Consider the following 26,382-nt stretch of genomic DNA (forward strand, 5'->3'; position numbering starts at 1 on the left):
ATTTGCGCTCACCAACTGACGTAAAAGGAGGAGTGTCCTTTGTATCTGACCATCACATTTTTTAATGTAGGGTTGTCCCGTAAATGGTGCATCCATTTAGCATTTTGAAATGTTGTCATCCTGCTGGGACACTATTTCAATACAAACAGATTTAAATGATGTTGTGCATATATAGCAGTTTTATATGACTACTTACAACGATTTGTAACATAAAAAATTGTTTCAAAAAGTGTTTTCTTAAAGAAAAGTAAGACATTTTGGATGAGTGAAATAATGATATTCGCCTCCACTATTATTCATATATTTTTAACCTAAAGGATTCCACTTAATTGTTGACAAGTTTGATATATATTTTTAATAGAAAACACACAAAGACAAACACCTTACATAGAAAAGGGTTCATTTATTGATTTATTAATATCATTCATTAAAACTATTTGCTTAGCTTATTTGCTCCGACATACAATTGGTTTAGACATGAGCTTCACATATTGATGACTAATTTTCAGGTCCGATACGTATTTATAAGGATTCGTTTATTCAATTCTTAAAATTGCAACTCCTCAAGTTGTCCAGAGATCGTCTCATGTTTATTGAAATCAATGCACTTCAAGAATAACTCGTTGGATTCATGAATGACCAAATCATTAGTCCAACCGGCGAGTTCCATGAAATTGACTCCTCTCTCTCGTTACCTTCATTCAATAAGAAATGGCAGAGTTCAGACACTTCGATTAACAAGAAAGTTTAAACTCTTTATCGTTGTTATAATGAAACTTAACATATATGCAGTGTATATATACTGTGATTAACGAGACATGATGTTTTATGACTTAAATTTATATGTGCGTGTCTATAAATATACCGTATATTATTGGTGACAATGGCCAAAATTTGAAAATGGGCACGTTATTGGTAGCAACCGTCATATTTTAAAAAGGACGGGAAACACATATCAATGTCAATTGGTAATATAAAGCAACACTGATACGCGTACTATTACTGTCGGTTGTATCCACGAACCAATATTGATAGTGATTTTCAGTGTCAGTTACATACCCAACACTGATAGTCAGTAACTATAAGTACCGATTAATTAGTGATGATCACTGATGTCGATTTTGAACCGTCGCTAAGAGTTTCTGCAGTATTACTCGATCTCCTTGAGGCGGAGGTCGACCTCGGCTGTCCGAGGTGCGCAAAAGCACTGCGCGTGAGTCGCCGTGGCGCCCACGCATCACCAGCCACCGTGGCGACTCCGGCATAGCAAGCACCCCCGCGGCGAGGAGCATGGGCGGGAGCACGCCGATGGCGAATATGACCCGCCAGCTGAGGTGCACCGGCAGGCCAGCGAAGGCTTAATTGACACGTTGCTAAGCAGGATGCCGACGTTGACAAGCGTCTACGACACTTTGTTGCTCGTGGACGCCCGTTCGTGCAATCTAGCAAGGGCAACAGTACGCCCCGCATTGACGCCGACGAGATCTCGGCGTTGCAGATCGGCGCAACGACGCGCGGGAGAACCCGACCCCGATGCTGGTGACGAAGCGCGCAGCCATGAGCGCGGTGTAGCTGTCGCCTATCGACAAGGCGAGCGCGCCAGCCACTAGGAAGGTGTTGGCGAGCACAAGCATGCCGCGGCGGCCCAGCAGGTCGGCCACCCATCCTGTGGCGAGGATGGACACGAGCATGTACACGTTCATGGACGCCACTAGCACCTCGATCTGCACATCGGAGAGGACCAGGTCCTCTCGGATGAACAGCTGCGCGCCGCTCATCAGCGCAAGATCTGCAGGTAGGAAGCAACAGTCACGAACGGTAGCCCACGAGGATGAACGATCGATCTAGAGAGGTAATGACTTAGTTTCACGAATTGGAGCACAGTTTGCTTGCCTAAGACCCTCGGTGGTTTGGGCATTTTAGAGTTGCAGCTTTTTGCCCGGGCTCTTCGGATCAAATGGCTATGGTTTGGATGGAAGGAAGAAGAACGACCTTGGTTACAGATGCAGCTTCCTTGTGATAAATCAGACCAAGATCTGTTCAATGCTTCAACAAGTGTTACATTAAGTGACGGAAAAAAAAACACTCTTCTGGCAGTTAAGTTGGATCAACAGACAAGCTCCTAAGAACATTGCCCCAAACGTTTATGAAAAGTCCAAAAGGAAAAAACAACTTGTCTGCAAGTCACTCCCAAACCACAATTGGATTAGATGGCTCGGTCCAATTGAAACTCAAGCGGAACTTAACCAAATGACTTTGCTATGAGAACACTTGCAAGATATGGTCATTTCAGAGGACACTCTGGATCACATCACTTGGAGTTGGACTGAGAACGGCGAATACTCGACGAAAAGTGCATACCACATATAGTTTATGGGCAAGTTCAGAAGATATAGCATGACGAATATTTGGAAAGCAAAAGCGGAACCCAAATGCAAAAACTTTTCTTAGATCCTATTACAAAACAAGATTCTAACGGGGGATAATTTGGCAAAGCGTGGGTGGGGGGATTCTTCAGTTTGCCGACTGTGTGATCAAGAGGACGAAATGGCTAATCATCTTTGCAAAGACTGTTCTTTTTCGAAAGGAACTTGGCAGTTGATCTGTTCTTGGTTCGACTTGGAACAGACCCTCCAATTGGACTCCTCTCAGACCATGCGTGCTTGATGGAAACAAGCCAACAGACAGGTTACTCATGATCAAAAATAAGAATTCAACGGAATCGTCATCTATTTTTGGTGAAACAGTTGGAAGGAGCGCAATCGAAAGATCTTCCACAATCAATCGTTGACTGCACAGGGGGTTGCCTGCTTAATAAAAGAATCGATTCTAACCAGGAGGCTGGCGTGGAGAAAGCAAGCTGTAGATGAAAATGTTTGAGTAATACCGCTGTAATACAGGCGTCCTTTCTAGTTTGTTGTTCTCATTTTTCTTTTTTGCGTCTGCAGTTCTCTGTGGTTTAAACCTCTTCTTATGCTTTTTCTATTTTTCCTGTTGTGGAAGAGGCTTCCTATTAGCGCAAGCTGATGTGCTAGTTTTGTAGTTGATTTGTATGAGACTTTCTATTTTTTTCTTTTTTTCTAATCTATGAAAAGATCAGCAGAACTTCTGCTGTCCCTTCGGAAAAAAACGTACCGCAGCCCATGAGGATGGTGGTCATGGTCTCATGGAGGCGAGCGTGGCGCAGACGAACGCGAACGTGCTCCGGTGCGGCGCGTCCGACGACTGGAGCAGCGGCGCCGTGGCATCGGCGGCACCGTTGTGCGCCACATCGCTTGCTTGCGGTTGCTTGTCGCCGGTGAGGACCGTGGGATGCAAGTGCAACTGCAGATAGCAGTATAGTTCTATGTCAGCACAGTCTCGTTCAATCTTTGTCCATTTGCTGATGAATGTGACAGTGGTTATTGTCACCAAACCTAATTTAAGTACCTAAGACGACGTGAGAGGGGCCCTCCGGACATGAATGCCACCAGCTCTGTTTCTTTCTTCTAGCCTTTACGGAGGATCCCAAGTGGACGATGCCCAGCGCTTCCGCCCATTATTGGAGCTAATTAAATGCGCCGTAATGGAGGCTTCGGGAGGAAGGAGAGCGCAGAAACGCGGCGGCGCTCCGGCGAGCCGAGGCAGCACGCAGAGGAGGCGTTCCTGGAGCTCCCGGTCGTGTTCGGTGTTCGAGATAACGAGTAGGAGTGGTCGTTGTTCTGTTTCAAATGCTGACCCGCCCTGGGAGCCGTCGGATCAGTTTTGTGCGGGCCAGATTGGTCGTAATCGCGCTCTGACTTGGTCGTCGTCAGGCTGGGTGGATCGCGCGGGAGTACGGCACAGCAGCAGAGCTCGACGGCCGGCGATGCCCGTTGCTCGGCCGGAACCCGGGACACCGACAGCCTCGTCGTCACTTCCTTGAAGAACAGTTCCCATTGCTCTCACCATTTTGCCACTTGAAGAAAGAAACAACAACGCAAGTAAAAAAACAATCGTACCCTTGTACAGCCCATCCAGATCACAAAGACTGCAGAACGCGAGCCTCGGGTGGTTCAGACTTTCGGATTTTTTTAAAAAATTGGACCCACCGGTAAGGCTGATATTTCCGATATTCGGAAATTTTTGGTCTAATTTCGATCAATTTCGAGTCAAAATTGGGTCAATTTTGTCATATTTGGTTGAATTTGAATTTTTCGATCAGTAAACTAAATATTGGGGTGACCGATAGAACCGATTTTCGGCGAAAATCACCATGGAAAAAAATTTCCATAGCCTCGCTATAGAGTTGAGAGCCAGCTAGGCGTCCGTACGTCCAAGTGCGTCTGGATGACAACGTTGTGGAACGTGATATGCCGAAGTCCAAGATAGCATTTACAGAAACAAAGAATACATATGGGAACAGACAACTCGATATGTTTTTTAGATAAAGAGACAACTCGATATGTGACGTTTGCAATTGGTTCCATAATGACATCGGGGAAACCCTTTTATTCAGTATTTTTAGAGAAATAAAGAATACATATGGGAGCAAACAACTCGATATCTCAACACACACCTTGGACTCCTATTTCGAGAAAGCTTAAAGCAAACAAACGACCGTGTCACAACTTTTATTTATATAGCAGAGTTGTGACTATTCTTTAAAATACGGGCCTGTAATTCGCCGTTATAAGAACACGCCATATGAGACATCCGACACCGGAGCACTCTTAAGCTGGTTCGTTTTCTTTCTGATCTCCTTTCTTGAAGAAGCGGAACATAAGCCAAACCAAGGCCAGTATGGGGATGAGCAGCAGGATGACGTTCCTTGATGTGCCCCACTCCCGAGCACTGCCTGCCGCGTAGGCTCCCAGGAGGGCGAGCATGTTCAGCAACATGGTTGTGTGCATTGGCCAAGGAGGCATTGTGCTCAGCTTACGCATCATCATCAGTCCATGAAGCAAGCAGGCGATGACGATGATGGAAGCTATGAAGGAAGTGGAGTTGCTGTAGAAGAAAACGTTGTACCGCAGCTTGTTGGTGTCGTAGAGAACCGGGTTGCCAGCAGAGTGTCCATTACCGTCGTCCCTCCACAGGCCACCAGGTGGTTTTAGGCCCGTCAGGTAGGTCACGCTCGCAGCCAGTATTCCGACCAGCATCAGGTACTTGCTGGATTCCGGTGTTGAAGAGCAATCTTGTTGATCATTGCCACTGCGTGATGGAGCTTCCGGCTGACGTTTTGATAAGTGGAAGATTGCCATAGAGACTACAATAACAGAAAGTGCAGCAACCAACACAAAGACAATGACGGAGGTTAATAGATGCAGGGAGCTTCCAGCAGCGTAGGCACCCATGAGGCCAAACATGCCCGCTACCATGCAGACAAAGAGTGCATAGCACCGTATGCCCGGCCTATACAGATCTGGGTTCATAAGGAGGACGATGAGAGCCACGGATGCCATGAAGCTTGCAGCATTGCAGTAGAAGAATGTCTTGTAACGGCGAGGGTATTTGTCTTGGAGGACCGGGAAGCCCGCGCGGTGCCCAAACTTGTCACTTTCCCAGAGGCCACCCGGCGGGGTCAAGCCGGCTTGGTAGGTGAGTGTCGCAGCCAAGATTGCAAGAAGCAGCAACACCTCACGATTCTTCTTCAACTTATCTTCATCCTTCACATCCTTGCGGTCTAGTGTCAAGAAGACAATGTGAATCACCACATAGATAAGGACAGCACCAGCCATGGCGACCGTGTAAATGGAGGTGCTTGTGTCCCTGCAACTTCCGGCAGCGTATGCGCCTATGAGGCCAAACATATCCAGTATAATGGCTGCGTCCAGTGCATGGCGTCTGACTAGACGTTCACTCTGCAACATTACCATGATGACTAGGGATGCCACAAAAGCCGCCGAGTTAAAATAGAAGAAGACCTTGTACCGCCCAGGGTGCGTTGTGAGGAGTATTGGGTCTCCGACATGGTGACCCTCCCCGTTGTCTGACCAGACGCCACCAGGGGGATCTACTCCTGCTTGGTAAGTAATGGTAGCCGCAAGAATGGCAAGCAACTGAATAAATTCACGACGCTGCTCCAGGTCTTCGTCCTTTATACTGTCCATCGTAATTGTACAAATAGATAATTAGATCAGATTGCAGCCTAGAATAATTCTTTTGATACTGATATTAAACAGTAGGAAATAATCCTACTGCATATATAAAGAGGTACAATAATAAAAGAGAAGAGGGGGGGGGGGGGGGACTTATGCACATGAAGTGATATACAAAGCCATACTAGTCAACACTCAATAGTTAAGTAAAATTATGTAGCTATACTGTTAGGTTGCTATGTTTGAATATCTACAGACCAATGCAAATTGGTTTAAGAAACGAAATCAATGCAAAATCATCTTTTAGAAACTTCCAAATGAACATGGCTGAAATAACGATGTACTATCACTTAAAGGTGGGTCGGAGTCCGTTGACTAGAACTTCTGTTTGTTGATAGCTCAGTTTTAAGATAGCCATAGGAAAAAATCATAGCGAACAGCTATATACAGAATATATATCTATGAATTTTTTTCCATAATTCTTTAAAATTTACAAATTAATTTATTTGCAGGAAGGAAAAATGTATACCCGTTTTGAATATGACGAATGCAGTAAGGAAAATTTCAACATAAATTTAACTATGCATGCCAATGATGAAGATCAATACTGCATACCACTTGGGGAGCCAACTTTTTCTTTTTGAGAGGAAATTCTCGAGCCAACTTATGAGTGGCACACGACCGCTTCGGCATCCATCCTCGATTGTACCAATGCAGGGGAGGTAGGTGCTAAGTAGTCTCCAGCTGAAAATGTAGGCAACAAGTGGGACACCTAGGCCGAGAACATAGGCGGTGTGCTTGCTGTCCCTGCAGCTCCCGGCGGCGTAGGCGCCCCCGAGGCCCAAGAGCGCTGTGATGATGAGTCCATACAGCGCAACGTCACCTGTTCTCCCCTTGAGGTTGTGCTTCTCGTACTCCACGATGAGAATGATGGCGAGCAGGGACGCGACGAAGGCGGTGGTGTTGCAGAAGAAGAAAGCCCTGTAGCGGTTGGGATGGTGGGCCTGCAGCACCGGGTGACCGGCGGTGTGGTGGCCCTCCTGGGTGCTCCGCCAGAAGCCGCCGGGCGGGTTCAGCCCGGCCACGTACGCGATGGTCGCCGCGAAGATGGCTAGCAACATCAGGATCTCATGCTTCTCGAGATTGTCCGCCGATGGTGCCTCTCCTCGACCTGGGAGGCTGCCGGCGACGGAAGTGAGGATGAAGACGGTCACGTAGACGAAGACGATGGACACCAGCACGGAAGCGCAGATGGTGGTGAACTTGTCGTGGCTGCTCCCGACGGCGTAGGCCCCCATGAGTCCGAGCAGGTCGACCACCATCACCGTCCGTATCGTGAGGAGCAGGTTGCCCTGGCTGCCCTCCTTGTTTACGAGGAGCAGGAGGCTGACCAAGAGCGACGCGGCGAATGAGACGGCGTTGAAGACGTAGAAGGCGAAGTAGCGCTTGGAGTTGGTCTCCCGGAGGATGGAGTCACCGGCCACCTGACCTCCCGACGTGTCCTCCATCCAGGAACCCCCCGGCGGGTTGAGCCCCGCCGCGTAGGTCACCGTCGCCACCAGGGTGGCCAGCAGCAGCAGGTACTTCTTCAGCTGGTAGCGGTACTGCTTCAGCTGGTCCTCCGTCGCTGGCCCTTGGGGCTTCTGGCTGGTGCCGGTACTCATTTGGTTGCTGTCCGCCGGCTGGATGCTACTTTGATTATGGACTGCGTCGGCCATCATCCTACTGTTGGGTGCTTGGGGCGACGTGAAGCTTTGAGTGACACCCATGGCTGAGCTCCATGTATTTATAGAGCTGATCGAACGGGTGCACACAGCTAGCATCATTGTGGGTGGCGTTGCTGTCTGCGTGTGTCCCAAACATGGCATTACTTGGGCAAATCATCTTATTTTATACTTTATTCCCCGCCTCTTTCCCAGATCGACTTTGTTTTATGCCCATTGTATTCGGCAGTCTCATTCAAGTGACCATTGTCTGCACGCCAGGTTTCAACTCCTCATGTGTCGTGCATATACTTGTTTTGAGCTGAGTATACATTTGTTCATTCTACAAATTGTTTTCTTTTTTCATATGAGCAAAGCGTAAGTTAAGAACATGTGATTCTCTATCATGCGTCCAAAGGGTTCAACAAGTGCCTGTCTTGGCAGCATGGGTGCACAGCGTTAATTATTGACGTTATGGAGCCCTGGCGTGCATCCACCATTCTTCTACTTGCTAATTTATTCATAGGGATGACTTCACTGAGTGGCCTTTTTTAAAGCTCCTTCAGGGAATGTCTGGTTTGAGGTGATACCAATGAAGTGATTTTGAGGATTGAAATGGTGATGGATCAATTCATCTCATTCCTCAAACTAAACAAGTGGATTAGATTCGGAGCTAGGATTATCTGATGATACACCATCAACCCACTCCTCAAACCAAACACCATATTAATTTCCCTCAGCTTGTATTGGAAACTACTAATAATACGGAGTACTCTTTAAGGCAGAGCCGATGTATCTTTCCAGCTCTACCAAAGTTGGAGTATTCCCATGCAACAGATATTGGGCTCTGCACGCCAGGTATCAATTAATTCCTCATGTCATCTATACTACTTAGTATTTCTGCAATTATGACTGTTTCGGAATTATTGGGGCCGGGCTTTGAAGGTATTTTTTTTTCCAGTGAACATGTCTAGTGTTTCTAGCTAGGCCCATAAATCTAACTGAAAAGGAAGTTTGGCCCATAACTGAAAAGGGCGTGTTTGATGCAGATCAAAATGTGTCAAGCCAATTTTTGGTTTGCCCGCCGATTTTGGCTGCCATTTGGTCGGAGGTCAAATTTTGATCAGGCCAAGAAAATTTTGGTCAGCGTGCACACAGTAAACAATGAAGCTGGCAAATTTTCGGGCGGCCGATTCGCTCGCCCGCGAATTGGCTTGGCCGAACGGGCAGCTGTGCTGACGTGTTAACTAGTGATTGGTATATTGTTTTTGGATTATTAAGTTTGTAATGATAATATTTGCTTAACTGTACATCTGTTTATAAATCTGTTCAAATCATTGTACTCTGAAATTAAATCTACAAATCAAGACCCATATTCACTCTATTTTGACATAAAAAAATTAATTACATGTGAATTCCGCATGTCATACTCATATCTTTCAAAAATTTTAACATGCCTTCAATCCAAAAGCTTATTTCTAGACTCAATTTTGGTACTACCCTAACATTATCTTAATCACAAACCAAATGTTATTTTTTTTACCAAATTTTGATATTATCCTGATTTTAATCATGACCAATATTTGATTAGACTTTTTATATGCAACCAAACGTATCCAAAATGTTGGTGTACTTGAACAAGGCGATTCGAAGAATAATCCTTTCTGTAAGGGTCGAACCAATCGCGCTCTCTGAAACCAGTCGTGCGCGCGCGGCCGCAACATCGATCTTCGAACGTTGGCGCAGGGATTTCCGGTGTGCTGGGCGCGGGGCGCGGCGGGTGTTCAACTAAACGCAACGGCCGCGTTGCCCTGTGGGCGTGGGAGAAATGGGCAAATGGCGATCCCAGGGGGGCCTTCCTGCCCAGCTAGCGAGGCATATTCATGGGGCGTAATGGCTGCTGCTCACTGCAGTTCCGAAGATGCGCGACAGCGTGAGCTGATGAGCACCGTGCCCCCGTTGGACAGTACAGGCTACCTCTGTGCTAGCCTAGGTCGGTACGCATTCTCAAATGAGAATAGAAGAAATTCTACTTTCATGTAATATCTAGGGACGGATCTACAGTGATTCAAGGGTATTCAACTGAGTACCCATTTTTTTTAAAAAAAAATTGTATATAGGATGTATATCTATCCCGTAGCTCAAATGCCCAATCAGGCGGCGAGCTGCAGCCTGCAGCAGAACAAGGCAAGCAACAGAGCCAGGCAAGCAGCAGCCCGTTACCTTTCCACTTGGGCTTAGACCTTTGTAGGCCTCTAAAAGATGTACTACTAATTACTAAAGGCCCACCCACACTCCAATCTGACTCGACTCGAGCAGCCGAGTACTCGACGGTCGACGCGACGTCTCGGCTTCGATCGACTTGGGACTCTCAAGACTCTGGTCTCTGCCTCTGGATATGGGACTGGGAGATCGGCGTGCGGCGCCGCGGCGGTGCTCGCCTAGTTTGGACCTTGGAGGAACAGTAGGTCAGGAATTTTTTAAAATTATATTTTTGATGGATGCTACAGAAATAATAAAAAATAAAGAAATTGTAAAAATAATACCTATTCGTCTGACGGTTTAATGAAAACTATAGTATGGTGAAAACACTATTTTGTCAAACAGTATGGTGAAAATATGTGATGTGGCACTAGCGGCAGGTTACGGGTGCCTGGCGGCAGCATCGAGATAATTTTCGTCAAACTATTTGGTGAAAATGGCGAAAATCAATTGTCGCCAAACCATTTGGCGAAAATTAATTATCGTCAAACCGTTGAACGAAAAAACCGCGTGAGGTCAGTGGGCCACATCTCCTGGTTAGGCCCGTGACCTCAGTGTGAACCCTATCTCCCGCGTTGGAATGACCGAAATTTTTCTTCTGTCGATAAAATATTATATCACTTTTTTATTTTATAATTAAACTTATTTCTTATACAGAATGGAAATATGTAAAATAAATCGTAGAATCGCTTGTCCGATAATGGGACATAGCTGATAGATATTGCATGGGAGGCTACAATAGTAGTTGTAAAGTATAAGTAGCATAGAACTTGGTACTGAGGTTATATACATTGATGAACATTACATGTGACATAGGGTTTTTCGTCGTAGCGCGAATATACCCTAACTATAAAGAGCTGCCGACAATAAATATTGACATGTACGATATGTCTAAAGAGTAATCTAATAGTGTGCCGCTGCTAAACCAAATATGTCTTAGGGAATAGAATTTGGCCAGGGTATAATAGATACTCTCTACTGAGTGCACCTAGGGTATTTGCCATTTCGTAGGGCATCGCCCCCCGCCTTAGCGCGAACGGGCCCTCTCTCGCTTCCTTTCCCTCTCTGTTTCACGTGCTTAAGCCACGACACACTCCTTCGTGACGTTCCTGATGCGCTCCTCCTCCTACCGCTTCATCCATAGTTCCTCCTGATGTCGCTCGTACTCGCGGCGTTGATAAGCTTCCCTCCTTCACCACATCTTCATGTCTACCCATCGCTTCTGGTCCTTATTTTGCTACATATCGAGCTATTACATGAAGTCGCAGATAGGTGAATGTGACTGGATAAAAGAAACAAGAGGGGAGATTAGTAAGAGAGCGTATGGAATTGTATGGAAAGGTCTACATGAGTTGGATAAAAGAAACAAGAGGGGAGATTAGTAAGAGAGCGTATGGAATTGTGTGGAAAGGTCTACATGAGTTGGATAAAAGAAACAAGAGGGGAGATTAGTAAGAGAGCGTATGGAATTGTGTGGAAATGTCTACATGAGTGATCTATGTTGCTATACTGGTGGGTACTCGTGTGGTACATGTCGAGGCTTGTCGTACTGGTAGTTGACACATATGAAGAAGCATATGCTATAGATGTAGGATATTTCCTATGACTCCCGAAGCTTACAAGGGTCGCCACAGAAGTACATCGGTGGTTCGATCCCTTGGGGGACCCTAATGTTTTTTGGGTGGGTTTGGTGGAGCTGAGGAAGACATTGCAGTTGAGAGAGTTGAGGAAGGAGTGGTCTCTCTATGGATGAGGATGTGGTTATTTATAATGGATGGGGGCTAGTGCAAGGGTTTGGTTGGGGGCTGGAGCATAAGATGTCCTGTGAAAACTGGAAAAGTTGTGACATTGATGCTTGACAGAGATTCCCTGTGAAAGCTATTTCTTAGTGTGGTCATTTCATGCTGCAAAAGTTCAGCAAGTAGTTATTATTGTCTCTGCATGTAAGACAGGGAATCCAATGAAATTATTGTGCTTACTATATTCCCACTATAGTAATATAGTAGAATACGATAGCAGAATAAGGTAGTAGCATCATAAGATAGTAGCATCAGAGTAACTAAACTACTCCGTAAACTAGTAGTCTGAACTAATGAAATAGAAAGCTGAACAAATGATATTTATTAATCATAAAAGGAACACAGACTACTCCTGACCCCTACCTGACCCTTCCCTATGCCCTACCTCTAGCATGCTTGCGCCTACGTGTTGACACTGGAACGTCGGCCTCCTCACCCCCAGGATGCTCGTAGGTGGAAGGTGTGTACCAATCAGGCGTGTGGCGCTCACGTCTGGGCAACTGGGGACCATAGCTGCCTTCTGCCTTCTGGTGCGTAGTCTGAGTGGACGGTGGTACAATGTACAACTTTGATGATCCCAACATTTCTGAGGCCCCTACATAGTCAAAGAGTGTGGTCGTATCGATGCGGATCAACCTACATTTATATCGTGCAGAAACAAGTGAGTATTGACAGAGAATACATAATAAATCAAACATTATGGAATAAAGAGTTGTGATATACATGGCGTAGGAATACACACAAACGTGGCAAAATCAGAACATCATGCATGCACAGGACGCGAAGGCTGAGGAGTATCATAGCCATGCTCGGTCCATCTAGGGCCTCCTGTGAAAAAAGGGCTGCCCATCTAGAGCCTCCTGTGAACTAGGGGGTGGCCCATCTAGAGCCTCATGTGAAATAGGGGGCGGCCCATCTACAGCCTCCTGCCTGCACAATTACTTAAATCGACACCATATGGACCGTTATGCATTTAACCATTTGCATAGAAAACTCTAAGATTTCTAGCGTTTGATATAATTGCAACAGAAAATAAATGTATCGAACAAAATACCAAGTTAATTAACCTTACATAGAACTAAAACAACAAATTGCTAAGATCACGGAAATGTACAACAATATTAAAAAAAACTACGTACAAAATATTTATTTTTCAATCATATAAAAAACTCCCAGACTAAATAAAAAATTATTATAGTAATAATATTACCTGATCAGGGAGTGGAGGCTGAGGACCAGCAAATTGCTGGTGGTCGAAGGCGGAGGAAGGTTGTGGGGACCTTTGAGTGGAACGCGCGGCCGAAGGCTCGCGTACAACAATGTCGGGCTACCAGCACAATGTGCACTCCACGTTACGTAAGAAGGAGAATGCTTCAATGATATCATCGATCGTCATACCACATGTGCCCTTGCTCGTGCAGTCTCGTAGCTGAACTCATCGCCTCCTCGTGAATCTCTCTCGCGACGTCGGACTGCGGTACACGACTAATCATTAGCACTAGTAGTAATTTGAATGTTGAAAGTCGTAAGAATTTGAACATTTCACGTACCGCAACGTGTAGCACCACTCCTGCGTGTCCTGGGTATAGGGCAGTAGTGGTAACAGAGGAACGACGTGGGGTCCATGACTCGAAAGAGACGTGCGAGTCCGTGTACTGTACCACTGCAGGTACTGCTGGTAACTGTAGCCGTTGTAAGATGCACCAAACTCGATCACGTCCACAAGAGCATCGCCCCACTGCTGCACCCAGAGCTGCATCCTGATGGTCATGTCAGCCATGCTCCTTGGTGGCCCCTTCGTCGATAGCCTATAATGGAGTGTTACTGTTGCACATGTGTTTAAGGCCACCTTCTCAAGGCAATGCAATGGCATTCCCGGTGTTCTGTCATATGAAGGCATCCAAGTTCAGTAAGATGACTTCTGCTCAAGCTCTCATGGCTGGACAAGAATTCATTGGTGAGCAGTGTAATCTCTTCTCTTGCTATGATATCAGTACTGAAGTGCACACGGTAAGCTGGTTTGCTCAGAATTTGTTGAGAGTGTGGTACTTTAGTTCTGTCCTCCTTTTGCTTGGGAACTTGTGGAAATGGAAGAGATATCTACAGCTGCTTGCTAATGATGCTACCACTGCACCAGAATTAGACACTTTTTATAGAGGTGCTGAATACAATTGGGAAAAAGGCTTTAGTGCCTCTTGAATCTGAAGCATTGTCTCAAGACAAGATAGTAGAATCTTATACAATTTATGGCATGAATTATGGCACTTATGTCAACTCTTTCGTTGGGCACAATGTCAATGTATAAGTAACGTAATCATGTAACCTCACAGTAAAGGAGAAAACTAATTACTATGTATCATTAATATAATCAATTTACTGAAATCAGACATAGCCTCAGGATAAAGACCACTGGTAAGACCACAGGCGGACAGCAACGACGCTCCAATTTTCTAGAAATAGACTACTATGTTAGAAATGTGGTCTAGTATTATTCGAAGAAAAAGTTCAATATATCACCCGTACTTATTGAAAATCTCAAATTTCATACTTACCATGTTTATCAGCCTCTATCCATATTGTCTATGCCTTTTCGTTTTTGTTATGTATTCTCTTTATTTAATATTATCATCACCACACAACAGAACTATGCTAGTGCCACTGCAAGAATGGCTCTCGAGAGCACCATCTAGCAAAATTCTTTTAATGATATTGTTGCATACTCTACTTGCACCCGGGTACTGTACAATCTTCAACCTTAGAAATGTAAGCTTGGAATATATATTCAATGCTTTGGTTAGTTTGTATTTACTGTGGCAATGATTTAGCTCCCTGGCTATATTCACCAAACTCTTTGCAGGAAAGAAATATGATCTGGAGTTCAAGTCATCAAAGAAATCAGGGCTGAACTTCAAAACTGGAGATGATATGATGGAGATGTATAGCAAGATGTATAGCAAGCTTTGTTCAGGAATAACTGGTTTGTGGATTGACATCAATTTTTGGGTACATCTTTTGATTTCATAAAGTTTTAAAAATTCAGTTCACTGATTCTTTCCCTCCATTTTCTGTGCTAGAGTACCCACTTGTCTCCATCGAACAGCCCTTTGACAAAGATGACTGGGAGCACTCAAATCTGAAGCATTAGTTAATATTAAACCTATGAACTAATGAACATTCTTTTCATCTTTTTCACCGCTTCAAAGTTACCTATAAAATATCAGTGACAAAAAATTATCTAAGATGCAAACATTCAACCACATGATGCCATGCATATATTGAGACGGTAGATTCGGTCTTAGATAAAAAATGTATACTTACACCTGTAACAAGTATTTCTTTGCTTACTACTTCTACAGTTCAAACTTTCTTCTTTAATGTTATAGATCCTGTTGCTTCATCCTTGAGTTGAACCACAGCCGTTGCCATCGCCAATCCCACGAGGTTTAACCATTGCAAGGTAATTATTATTATACTACTATTTCTTAAACTTGTTTTCATAGCTGTGAAACATCTAACATACCAACTATTCACATTCTTCTGTTCTTTGCCTTTTATTCTTTCCATTCACACTCATGTTGTATCTCTAACTCGCTGTGTAGATTGTTCATACATTCGTATTTGTCAAGAAATACTATAATGAAATTACAGAGATATGCGGAAACAGAAGGATATAATGTTTTTATTGTCATCTCTTGATGTGTTAAAAACGGCACCTGGCTTTTTTGTTCTACTGGACAATTGAAATGCTTTCAATTTTACATACATTGTGTTGCTTTTTATACCTTACAAACGGTTTTAAACTTTACTCACCGATGCATAGTAAATTCTTCAGTGATGGGTTAATAAAGCGCTATGATCCTTAAGGTATAACGGATGTAGCAGTGGTAGCTTGATCCATTAATTGTAACAATCCAAAGCCAAGTAAACGATGAGCCACACCTGTGACATCGGTCTAAGCCAAGGGAAATGTGAGGTAGACGGAGGGAAGTAATTTGAAGAAGCTTATACGGTCATAGACAGGACAATCTTTGTGGCCAGAACTGTAATTGGTTACATTCAGGCTATGCCCACAAATTATGATCTTGGTAGATTGATGACGTGCTCTACATAATTTCCATGATCCGTTCTCTATTCATGTTCAATCATATTTTGTAGGAAGGAGAATGACGATTAGAGAGGTGAATAGACGCCTCAATAAATTTCTTTCGGAATAGAGAGTCTTTTCCTATTTCAAACCCAACGCACCTCAAAACGCTCAAGCAGAAGCAAAAGAATTAGAGACACAAAACAAGAAGACTACTTTCATAGCAACATGAATCCACAGATGGAATATGAACCATAGGTTCCATTCAAGACTATTCCATATGTTTTTTGCAAAAAACTCGTAACTTTAAAAGAAACTAGATAAGATGGACACCGGATAAGATTATCCTCCAAGATGATAGTCTAGTGGTAAGAGAACTCAGACCCGCTCAAATACATGAGTATGTGAGTGTTTAAGCCACTAGCATAAAAAAATAACCCTGCAAATGTGAAAAACTGTAGCTTAAAGAAAAGATCTCCGGGCAAGAAACCTTTCCAAATTGATGATCTAGAGGTAAGGGTACTCAAGACCCATGAGCATACACTCGTATGTGAGTTTTTATGCCTCTAGCAACAAGAAGAATGATCTCACAAGGTGCTGAAATTTTAGCCCAAAAATTAAAACAAAAATCAAAACCAAAAACCGAAAAACTTACGAACTTGCAAGAGAACCAATAGAAGGAAACTAGAAGGAGGGTAATTCAAGCATATGCAAAAATATAAACTAAATTACTCAAAGAGGTCAACCCTATTTTAGGTGGATTACAAAGATTTATCTCTCAAAACTCTCATCTATTACATAGGCTAAGCACTCATCCTTCTCTCATCTAAAACTCTAGCTCTAAGACTCTTAAATGGGTGGCACAAGGAGACTTAAGTGGCTAGTTCAAAGCTCTCTCTAGCCCTACCCTTCTATTTATATGTCTAGAAAACTTGGCCCTTAAATTTTCTAGCTTTTTCCCAAAATACCCCTCTCTTGTAATGCACTGCTACCTACCACCGAGGGTATTTTGGTTCATTTTCTTCTCTATTCATCGGATGGCCGCGGCACCTTCACGACTTAGCTTCGCCTCGACGCAAGCTTTGCGATGGTGCCACATACTCCTCCAGTCTTCCCACGGTTTTGAGGCCAAACCGCGAAACCGCCTGCACACTTCTCAAAGCGTGACTCATCGCCTTACTTACACCTTAAGCAAGCGCTTCGATGTCGACACGTGTACTCCGTCATACGATCCTGACCGCCGGCAAATCTCTCCCGCTCCCGATCTCTCGGGTCGCCTTGTCACTTGCACCGATATCCCCTTCGTTTGACTTTGTTAACACGTCATCTCCATCCACCTTCAATGCTTTGTTTGACCTCCACGTGTTCAGTTAGGATCACCCTTGACTCCGCCCAGCCTCCTTATCGTCTGGCACCCAGCACTCCGCTTGGCTCTGATCATTCCACCGTCGACCGTTAAGTTGCATCCATCATCTGCATACCAAGAGACAAGCAAACACATATCTCTAACTCCAATTTCAATTAATCCATAATCAATATACTCAAATGAAATCTCAAATAAATTCTAATCATATCAAAGCTCATGCAAAATCGAAAATCATTAAACCAAATAAATAACAATATCAATCACTCATAAAAAAAACCAATGCTCATTTCAATTTGATTTCTCATACTTTATGCTAGGACTGATATGCTAGTTTAGATAGAGAACTCTTCCCATATTCAATTGCCGATCCTTATCCATTCGATTAAACCTTGAAATATTTTAAGAAAAAAACTACAGCTGACAACTTGCGCTTGCGGTTATAATTAGGGTGCATTAAAGTTGCCAACATCATGTCCAAAAAAAGAACCCAACATGAAACCACATGTTTTGCATGATATACAGGGATAATAGTAGTTAGTACATAACAATATCAAATGGTTGTAAACATAAATAAAAAAAAACTAACACCATGTTCCTTTGTAACGCGACATAAGCGCGATTATGTACACATGCTCCATGATAAGATGTACAAGCTCGTGTTCACTGCTCTTATATATTGGCCGAACTGGGGAGATTGGTTTGGTCATCTAGTCGTACTATTTTCAGGCAAAAAGACCGTCAGGCCGAGATTCAGCAGCAATATTCTGACGTGAGTGACAAACTCCCCGCCGGTGCCTACGTGGTTAAAATGGAATCCAGATCCACAGTGAGGTGACATGTAGCAAAGCATCTCCATCCATACATTTATGATTAGCTCCCATGGATCAATTATTTCTTTAAGCTTAAGAAGCCCTGTGGCAAGTTGATTAACACGGGGTAAGATTGGCACATCAGAGAATACCTCAAGATGAGGGAATTCTTTAATGTGTTCTTCGGCTAGATCATATTCCCTGCCAACCTTGTCACGCATACTTTTGACAACTTTACAATGTTTTAGGGCTTTCTTGTCACCACCAACTTCTTCTTCAACAAATTTTACGATCTCTCGTCGAGCCATCTCGAGCACAAAATGCCCATCATTGCCGACCAAAATGCCATGTTTTGAAGCAAGGTACATGACATAGCTGGACAGCTTTCTGCTTGGGCCTCTGCATGGAGAGTTGCATACCTCGTCATCAGAGAGACATATGTCCGTTGCTATATGCCAAATGATGATGTTGGATAGAAAGTCCACACGGTCGATGGTTTTGACGAACAGATCTTGAGCTGTGCTCCCTTGGAATTTGCTCTGGAGTACCCATTTGGCCCACTGGCCATGGAACTTGGTAAAATCCCACTCATCTACATGTGGGCTGTTTGCTACGTTTAAAAGCTTATCAAGGAGGAGCTCTTTCAGGTCTGAAGAGGCATCAACACTAGTAGTGTCGCTGCTGATGCCGATCCATTGGATGATCCACCCCAACAGACCAGCTTGTTTCTCCATTATGCACCTGCCGACGATGTTATACTGGGTCAGCTTGTCCGACCACTGACATCTACTCTCCGGATGGGCTAGCTTCACAATGCTGAAGATCGCTGATCTTCCACGTGGAAAATCCTTGACTGCTGTGAGGTATGCCCAGTACGATGAGATGACCATGAAGTTGGAGAGTATTTCTAATACGATAGCTCCGATCAGCAATGTATACGACACAGCAACGTCAGCCCTACGGTAGTTGACAAGAGAACCTCTGGTATCCGCCCACACGAACAGCGTCAACGCTGCACAAGTTGAGCCCAGCGTAAGGAGCCTGGGGATCGCACTGACTATTGGGCTGAGGTGGCAGTGACGAGCTCCAAGCTTGGTATAGCAGTAGTCATAGATAAGAGAGAGCTGGACCTCGACCAACTTAAAAGCGCGATGAACTCGGTTCTTATTGCGTAGGAACTCTTCTGAAAATTTGATCTTTTTGGTACCGCGTTGCAGGCTGGGCATCACGTCCTTCAAAAATGCCATCCATCTGTCGAGTCCTACACTAGCTAACCACACAAGCTTTGCGTAAGTTGGTTCGTCTTCCTGCAACGATTTGCGTATTTGGAAGAGATATGCGTATGTGCTGATCTTGTGCACGTCGGACAGATCAAAACAACTCCCAGGTGTTGCAGACTTGGCGGCAGTCATGAGTGCCCATGTTCTCTCAGCATACCTAATGGTGCCGGATGTGAACATGAGCACTAGGGGAGCCATGAGCAGCGAGCCACCCTGCCACTGCTTGCCGACGACGTAGACGACCATCGCCACCTGTTGCACGAGGCTTAGAAGGTGCCGCTTCCACAGCATATTGTCCTCCATGGAGAAGGCTGTGATAGTCTCCTGCCCTCCAAGGTGAAGCAGCATGAACGGCGCCCAGAAGAGGACGAGCTCATGGCGCAGGCCATTGATGTGGAGTGTCAGATGCCCGAGGACAAAGGTCGCAAGGGAGTCGGCTGACACATAGGCAAGCCACAGGAGCACTCTCACAACACTGGAGATGGTACGCTTCCTAATACCCGAGAAAAGGAGCAGGAAGGCTTGCAAGCCAAAGCTCATAAGCACCAAGAACTGGATCTGCCATTCATTCAAGATCTGTTGGACATGTGCCGTCAACCTGACAGCCAGCAGTAGGGAGATGAAAAATGAATTTGCAAAATGCTCTTTCGGTTGTACTTGGGTTACACTAATTTGTGTAAACACTAGACCATATAACAATTTAAAAATTCTAGATAAGATTGGAGGCCCTTTCGAACAGAAAAAACACAGGAAATATATAGAAAAGTTTGTGTAAAACAGAGAATTTGAAACAGAAGAAAATTGCAGGAACAACTATTTAGATAGGATACTGAGAGAACACAGGAAATTCCCCTACATTCTATCCCAGTGAGTGAAAAAAAGAAAGTTGGATTGGATGTTTTCCCAGGAAATGCCTACGGAATCATAAACTACAGTAATTGTATGGAATTTTGTTGGCCCATTTCTAGGTACCAAAAATGGTACGATAGACAGAATTCCATAGGAATTGGTTTCTTCCAGAAATTATATGAAGTTCCTTCCATCCGAGAAGATACTGCAACTTTTAAAGCATGCAATTCATGTGTTGAGTTTAAACAGCTAGAATTTTTACCTTTGTTGATCCATCTGTAGGTTGCCGCTTACGTAACTTCCAGAATTTCTAAGCATCCTAATTTGCCACACGCACAGAGTTTTCTTCTTATTCCAGGAATGCTGTGCAGATTGTTTGATTGGTCACAGGATAAGCAATCTGCCGTTGATCATATATAAAGGCACTCCCTAAGGATTGTCATGCTTCAAATTCTTTGCTCTAAGGATTGTCACACTCAATTCTTTGCTTAGGTTTCAGCTGTGTACCATCCCCGGATGGTAGAGGCTGGAACTTTGTTCCATTATCTAAAAATTCTTTGCTTAGGTTTGGTGGAAATGAATATTCTGGAGTGACAGGCACGGAAACGCCTGTTTTGCTTTGGACGGATTTAGCCGGCAGGCAGCAAGTCAAGAACGGGATGCTCAATTGATTTCATCTGGTTCAGACTGGTGTATTGATCTACATCAGCGCATACCTGTGCACCAGACTTAATTGGTGGTTAGCACTGCAATGATCATTTTTATCGGGAGTAACAATAGAACACTCAACTAACTAGCAAGGTGGCCTGCGCAAATTGTGCAGCTAGATCTATTAGCGTAAGTTATTTTCTGTATCTTAATTTTCATATTGGAACTATAAATCTCTCCAAATTTTGCTGTTGATTACTTATGTACTCATTGGGAAAGATATAAATGTTTAGACGTTGTACAATAGCATATTACAAAATTGAGCACTGATATAAATACGACCCAATCGTACGACTGAGCCGTGAGCCATCGCACACGGCAGCGAAACGGACTTGGAGACTCATGCACTGGCAGCCGTAGATAAAACTATAAGTCATACGCACAGCAATTCCCTACAAAATTACTATTAAGATTGCTCTCTCATGTCCATGTTAAGCTCTCGACGGTTAGTGATGAATTCCCTCTATTTTCCCGGTAAATCGTTTTTGAACTGTCTAGTATCTAATCGCAGTTCCCATGTTATCAAGGTGCATCATCACTCTCAAGAAAGCATTTGCATCATACGTCTAGTCCCTCCTTTGCTTGTCTATGCAGAAACTGTCGACCATCGTCCTCTGTTTGTTCTTCTTCTTTTTTGTTCATGTAGATCTTTTTTACATCTAGATTTACGTTGTTGGCTTTCTTGCCTTGTCTGGATAGCTTTATCGCTGCCGGGTGATTGCAATTAAAGATGTCTAAATAGACCATATCTACTGGGTTGATCTGAGGCACGACACTGTAGGCACGACCCGAGTCGAGATGGGCCGGACCGGCACGGCACGAGGCCACGGGCCGTGCCTGGGCTGAGCGTGGGCCGGCACAGGCACGACCCAGCCCAGGCCGGCACGGACCTGGTACGGCTCGGCACAATCCGGCCCGGCACACATGGGCCCAGTTATTTTCTATTTTCTATATATATTTTTAATTTTGTAGCTATTTTTTTTTATCTATTTTATATAATTTTTCTATATATTTTTAAATTTTGTAGCTATTTTTCTTTATCTATTTTCTATATATTTTTTTAATTCTGTAGCTATTTTTTTATTTTTTTGGCTGGCTGTGTCAACGGACCGCCTGTGGTACCGTGCCTGTCGGACCGAAATCGTGCTCGGGCTGGCACAGTGACCGACGGACCGTGCCATTGGCCGAAGGGGAGGCACGCAGGCCAGCACGGCACGGCTCGTTACAGTAGCTAAGCCGTTCAGGCCGTGCCGAGCCGGATCGACCCGAATAATCCATTTGGCCATCTCTGATTACAACTTGTAAGACCGAGGGAAGAGGGATTTGGGAATTGGGGATTGAAAACTGTAACTTGCTCCATTGCTCAATGATTGGGTGCTTGCTCATCACTCGCCGCCCGTGCTCGGCGACCCTCTTCTCCATCCACCTCGGATGCAAGCAGAGCATCGTCATCACCTCCCAGTGCTTGTGCTCTGCATACCCTGTTACTTTCACACCGTTGGGACACGACGCCCTCTTCTCCACATTGACATCTGACGCTCGTCAACGGCAACACGTATCTCGCCTGTGGCGACAAACCTCCAAACCATGCTGTTTGTCAGCGTCTTCATCTCCGTCTTCTATGCTGCACTTTGCATAATTGCATCTCTCACAGCTTGACTTGATCGCTCGTTGTGCAATGGATGAAACTTAGCACCCAACTCGCGATTACTCCAGACTATCACGTTTGAACGAAGCTTCAGACCGACTTGAGGAGGCCGATGACGAAGGAGGTGCAATTAGATCGCCGACGGAAGAAAAATCGGGTTCCTGACGGCGAGAAACTTGCCGTGATCCCCTCTCGTCGAAGCATTGCTAGCTGTGCGTATTGCCTCGCTATCCTGTTGGCCATGGCTGCCTCTGCCACTGTGCAACAAAATTCCATGCAGTCCTACGAAGACTGGGGCACGTAGAAGATCGTGGATCCACGCTAGGGATTAGAAAGATTTCTAGCTTTTTGTTTCCCTATATCTAACTTTCGTTTTCTAATCTATATCAGAATCAATCTAAAACATGACATTTTCTAATCGTGTTAGATGAAAACTTTTTTGGAACTTAGAGTTGCATTTCAACATCACTACTATCTATATCAATTCAATCTCAGCCGATGTAATCTAGGCCCTCTAAACTAATATTAGATATATTTCTTTTTTTTCTAATAATTACATGGTAATTTCTAGCTCTTGAGGTTAAACGTGGAGGCTTCTTTTCTTGGCAATTTACTAAGCAAATAGATGGAAGCAGGTATAGGTGTATTTTGGATTAATTTTCTCATAATTGCAATGGTGGGTAATTAATTTTCTTAATAGTAGTGGTGGATAATTTATAAACATGTAAAGTGATATTATGAGTTAATTTTTTCGTAATGACAGTGGTAGGTAATTTATAAACAAATATAGGCCACTCTGCAACTCAACACCACAGCGCAAGCAATGGTCAGGAGGTGGACCATTCACGGTAGGAAAGAAGAAACAGCAGGAGTCCTCCAATGCTCTTATGCTACTTCATTTTCACATGCCTGCCTGAAGCAAGCAACTGTTAAATCACTACCTCATGAACAACCCAACTCAAATTGGATTATTAGACATTTATATGGCAGGAAATAGCACTGTTACCAGGGAAAGTAATAGTGCCACCATCTTCAAAAGTACAATTTTGGCAGGCCAGCATGGTTATTTTTGCAGGCGACACTTCACAACATATGAGATCAAGAACCTTATTTCAGCGAGGAGCTAGAAAGTGACTCGCCCTTTGTATCCCAACTGTGGTCAATCCTGTAGGACTAATTGTAAGCCTATGGAAGTACAACCTCGGCGGCTCCTGGGGCCAAGATTATGTAGCAACTTCGTGCAACACCTGCCAAGAACTGAAGCAACTGTTACACATACTGTCTGCTGATCTGACAGCAGACAGTATGCATTATTGAAGCTAACATTGATGATTTTGGAGTATGTTATCGTTTTGAAAGTGTTTGGCATAATATCATAAAAAGCAACAATTTGCTCAGAAAAATGCTCAAATTGGAGAAGCACTGGAATACTGGAGAAAATGCCGAGGCTGCTGAGCCAGGTGGGCCCAGTCACCCATGGGTGCCACCAGGCCGCCCATGGGTGCCCCTGGCCCATGAAGCCCATTGCAAGCCCAGTGCCCTCAACCATCTAGAAGCTCTCCCACTTTGGAATTTTTTGGAATCAGCATGAAAATTATGGAAATCTATATTCATATGGGCTCTGCCGGAGTCGCGATCGTACTCAAATTTTGGAAATTCTAGAAGGTTGGAACCCGAAAAGGAAGTTGGAAATCGACAAGGACCATGAAAGGAATTCACTGACCGAAACCTGTGACAAAACGTGCAACTTTTGGGGTTCACCTCCAGCACCGCCTCAACCTCCAGTGGGTATTGTAGCAACTCTGCTCCGACTCGCCTCCAACACCGCCTCAACCTGAGTATAAATATGTGGGGGGTCTTGGCTCTAAACGATGCCAATTCACAATGTAAAATCACAAACCCGTGATTAGAGCTACCTCGGGGTGTTGAGAGTAATTTGAAGTCTCTAGTTGTCTAGATTAGTCACCTCTAATGAGACTAGTCTAGATGGCTAATTAGATAAGCCGGGAGATTAGAGCACGATTATGCCCAGAGTTAATTAGTGCGGGATTAGAGCCTCATGCTCTAATTATGTTATAATTACCTTGGTTCTAATTACGTCATGGTTCCAGAGCCACTTCGGATTTACATTAAGGATTGTACTAAAGGTGATGAATTCCTCTGTTCTTTTATTGAATATTTCTCCTTTTGATGAAATTAGCTACCTTTGATCTTCTTGATATACACTTATTGCGAGTATGCTTATTGCTTTGTCTATTTCTAGATTTGACGATAGAGTGGTATAGATGTAATCGTGGTGATTAGATCTATAGTATCGATCCTCGTAGTATTTAAGGCTCGTTTTATAGCATTCTAGGTGATGCACTTGCAGACTAGCCTAGTTACCGTGATAGGGGTCTGGGGCGAAAGGTTTGGTGCTTAGTCAATGGATCATGATAGATGCATCGGTTTAAATATGCTAGAAGTAGTCTTGAATGTGATCTCTTTGTGGCTAAACCTCAACTTGATGTGCTATCTAAGCTATCATGTGATGATGTGTTTATTCCTTCTAGTTTATCAGTACTACAGAACCGACTATAGATGGTGGTTCCTCACTGTCGTGCAAGAACCGGCAGTGAAAATGTATCACTGCTAGTTCTTAATCTCTCGTGCCCAAACCATGATGGACCCGCTAATTAAGAACTGGTATTGATATCGACTATCAGTGCCGGTTCTAGCCACAAACTGTCACTAATAGTCTGTCCGGACCCAGAATTTTGATCTATTCTAGTTTTGGCTCGCCCTCACGTCCGGCTCCAAAGATTTTTTTTCTCGCCTTCCCCTCTGTCTTATCTCCTCCACCATCTCTCTCTCTATCTCTCTCATCACCTCCCCTGCTACCTCTCCCATCGGCCTCCTCCCCACCTAGCTCCTCCCCTGCCTCCTCTCCCACCGGCCTCCTCCTCCTCCTCCCCTCGCGAGATCCACAGCGGGATCCACGGTGGGATCCAACCATGGATCTCGCTAGGGGAAAAGATAGCAGTTGTTGAGCTGGGGCCTGGAGCGGACGGCGGACGGCGAGCTGGGGCGCGGTGTGTTTTGTGGTGGTGTCCTTCGTGCCGTCGCATCTAGATGTGTGTGTGTGTGTCGTCGAGCTGGCAGAGGATGTCAAACTAGGGTTGGCAGCAAACATGGACGGTGAGCTCGAGCGGACGACAGCGCCAAACGAGCATCGACGGATGAGTGTCGCCATGGAGATTGTGCTCCGAGTGCTTGCCAGACATCGTGCGCAACGACAACGACGGCCTCTACTAAACGAGCCCTTCGCGGTGCGGGTAGCGGTAGCGGCGGTGGCGGGGGGGGGGGGTCCGTGCGGGGCGATATGTTCAGCGAGGTCCACAACGGCGACCTGAGCTCCATGATGGCGAGTGGCATGGCAGCGGGCTCGAGTGGCTTCGGCTCAAGTGCTCGCTCGAGATCAGGTTCTTTTTTTTTGTTTCAAGGAAATGGCTTCACTATAGGGTTCACAACCAGCAGTGATAGCACTCGACTTTCACTGCTGGAAGAAAAACCAGCAGTGAAGGCCAATTTGCAACTGGCAGTGTTAGCATGATCTGTAGTAGTGTATCTAGTTCATCTAGATAAGCTAGGATTGGTTGGCTTTTGCCTTGTGATTTGCTTATTCTCATGCTCTTGTTTTTGCTCTCACGCTTCTTCATGTGCATGCTTGTCTTGTTAATAAGATGATCCACTGGTTGGTTAGAAAGCCCTAGGATCTCGATTACTGATTCCCTATGGTTTGATATTAAACCTTGGAATACTATAAGGGAAAAGCT

The 26,382-nt window shown here is 44.6% G+C and overlaps 2 protein-coding genes and 1 pseudogene across 2 annotated transcripts; all 3 read right to left on the reverse strand.

Annotated features, from left to right (window-relative positions):
• Window positions 1-1,106: 1,106 nt before the first annotated feature.
• Window positions 1,107-3,918, reverse strand: LOC133886495 (polyol transporter 5-like; annotated as a pseudogene).
• Window positions 3,919-4,691: 773 nt separating this feature from the next.
• LOC133886496 (uncharacterized) lies at window positions 4,692-7,792 on the reverse strand. The gene is made up of 2 exons (XM_062326182.1): window positions 6,675-7,792; window positions 4,692-6,063 (listed from the first exon to the last, which is right to left on the reverse strand). The coding sequence occupies exons 1-2, from the start codon at window positions 7,778-7,780 to the stop codon at window positions 4,692-4,694; spliced, it is 2,478 nt and encodes an 825-aa protein (XP_062182166.1). The 5' UTR covers window positions 7,781-7,792.
• A 10,184-nt stretch (window positions 7,793-17,976) lies between these two features.
• Window positions 17,977-20,582, reverse strand: LOC133886497 (uncharacterized). The gene is made up of 2 exons (XM_062326183.1): window positions 20,474-20,582; window positions 17,977-19,960 (listed from the first exon to the last, which is right to left on the reverse strand). The coding sequence occupies exons 1-2, from the start codon at window positions 20,527-20,529 to the stop codon at window positions 17,977-17,979; spliced, it is 2,040 nt and encodes a 679-aa protein (XP_062182167.1). The 5' UTR covers window positions 20,530-20,582.
• Window positions 20,583-26,382: the final 5,800 nt, after the last annotated feature.

This window comes from Phragmites australis, chromosome 12 (genome assembly GCF_958298935.1).
Source record: "Phragmites australis chromosome 12, lpPhrAust1.1, whole genome shotgun sequence".
Lineage (NCBI taxonomy): Eukaryota > Viridiplantae > Streptophyta > Magnoliopsida > Poales > Poaceae > Phragmites > Phragmites australis.

What these genes read in the sequence shown, in the direction of transcription:
- LOC133886496 (XM_062326182.1), bottom strand. Translation starts at nt 7,780, where the DNA reads ATGATGGCCGACGCAGTCCATAATCAAAGTAGCATCCAGCCGGCGGAC. An exon ending in AAAAGTTGGCTCCCCAAGTG is followed by an intron (nt 6,064 to 6,674) that starts GTATGCAGTATT and finishes TACGATGGACAG; the next exon opens with TATAAAGGACGAAGACCTGG.
- LOC133886497 (XM_062326183.1), bottom strand. Translation starts at nt 20,529, where the DNA reads ATGCTTAGAAATTCTGGAAGTTACGTAAGCGGCAACCTACAGATGGAT. An exon ending in CTACAGATGGATCAACAAAG is followed by an intron (nt 19,961 to 20,473) that starts GTAAAAATTCTA and finishes GCTGGCTGTCAG; the next exon opens with GTTGACGGCACATGTCCAAC.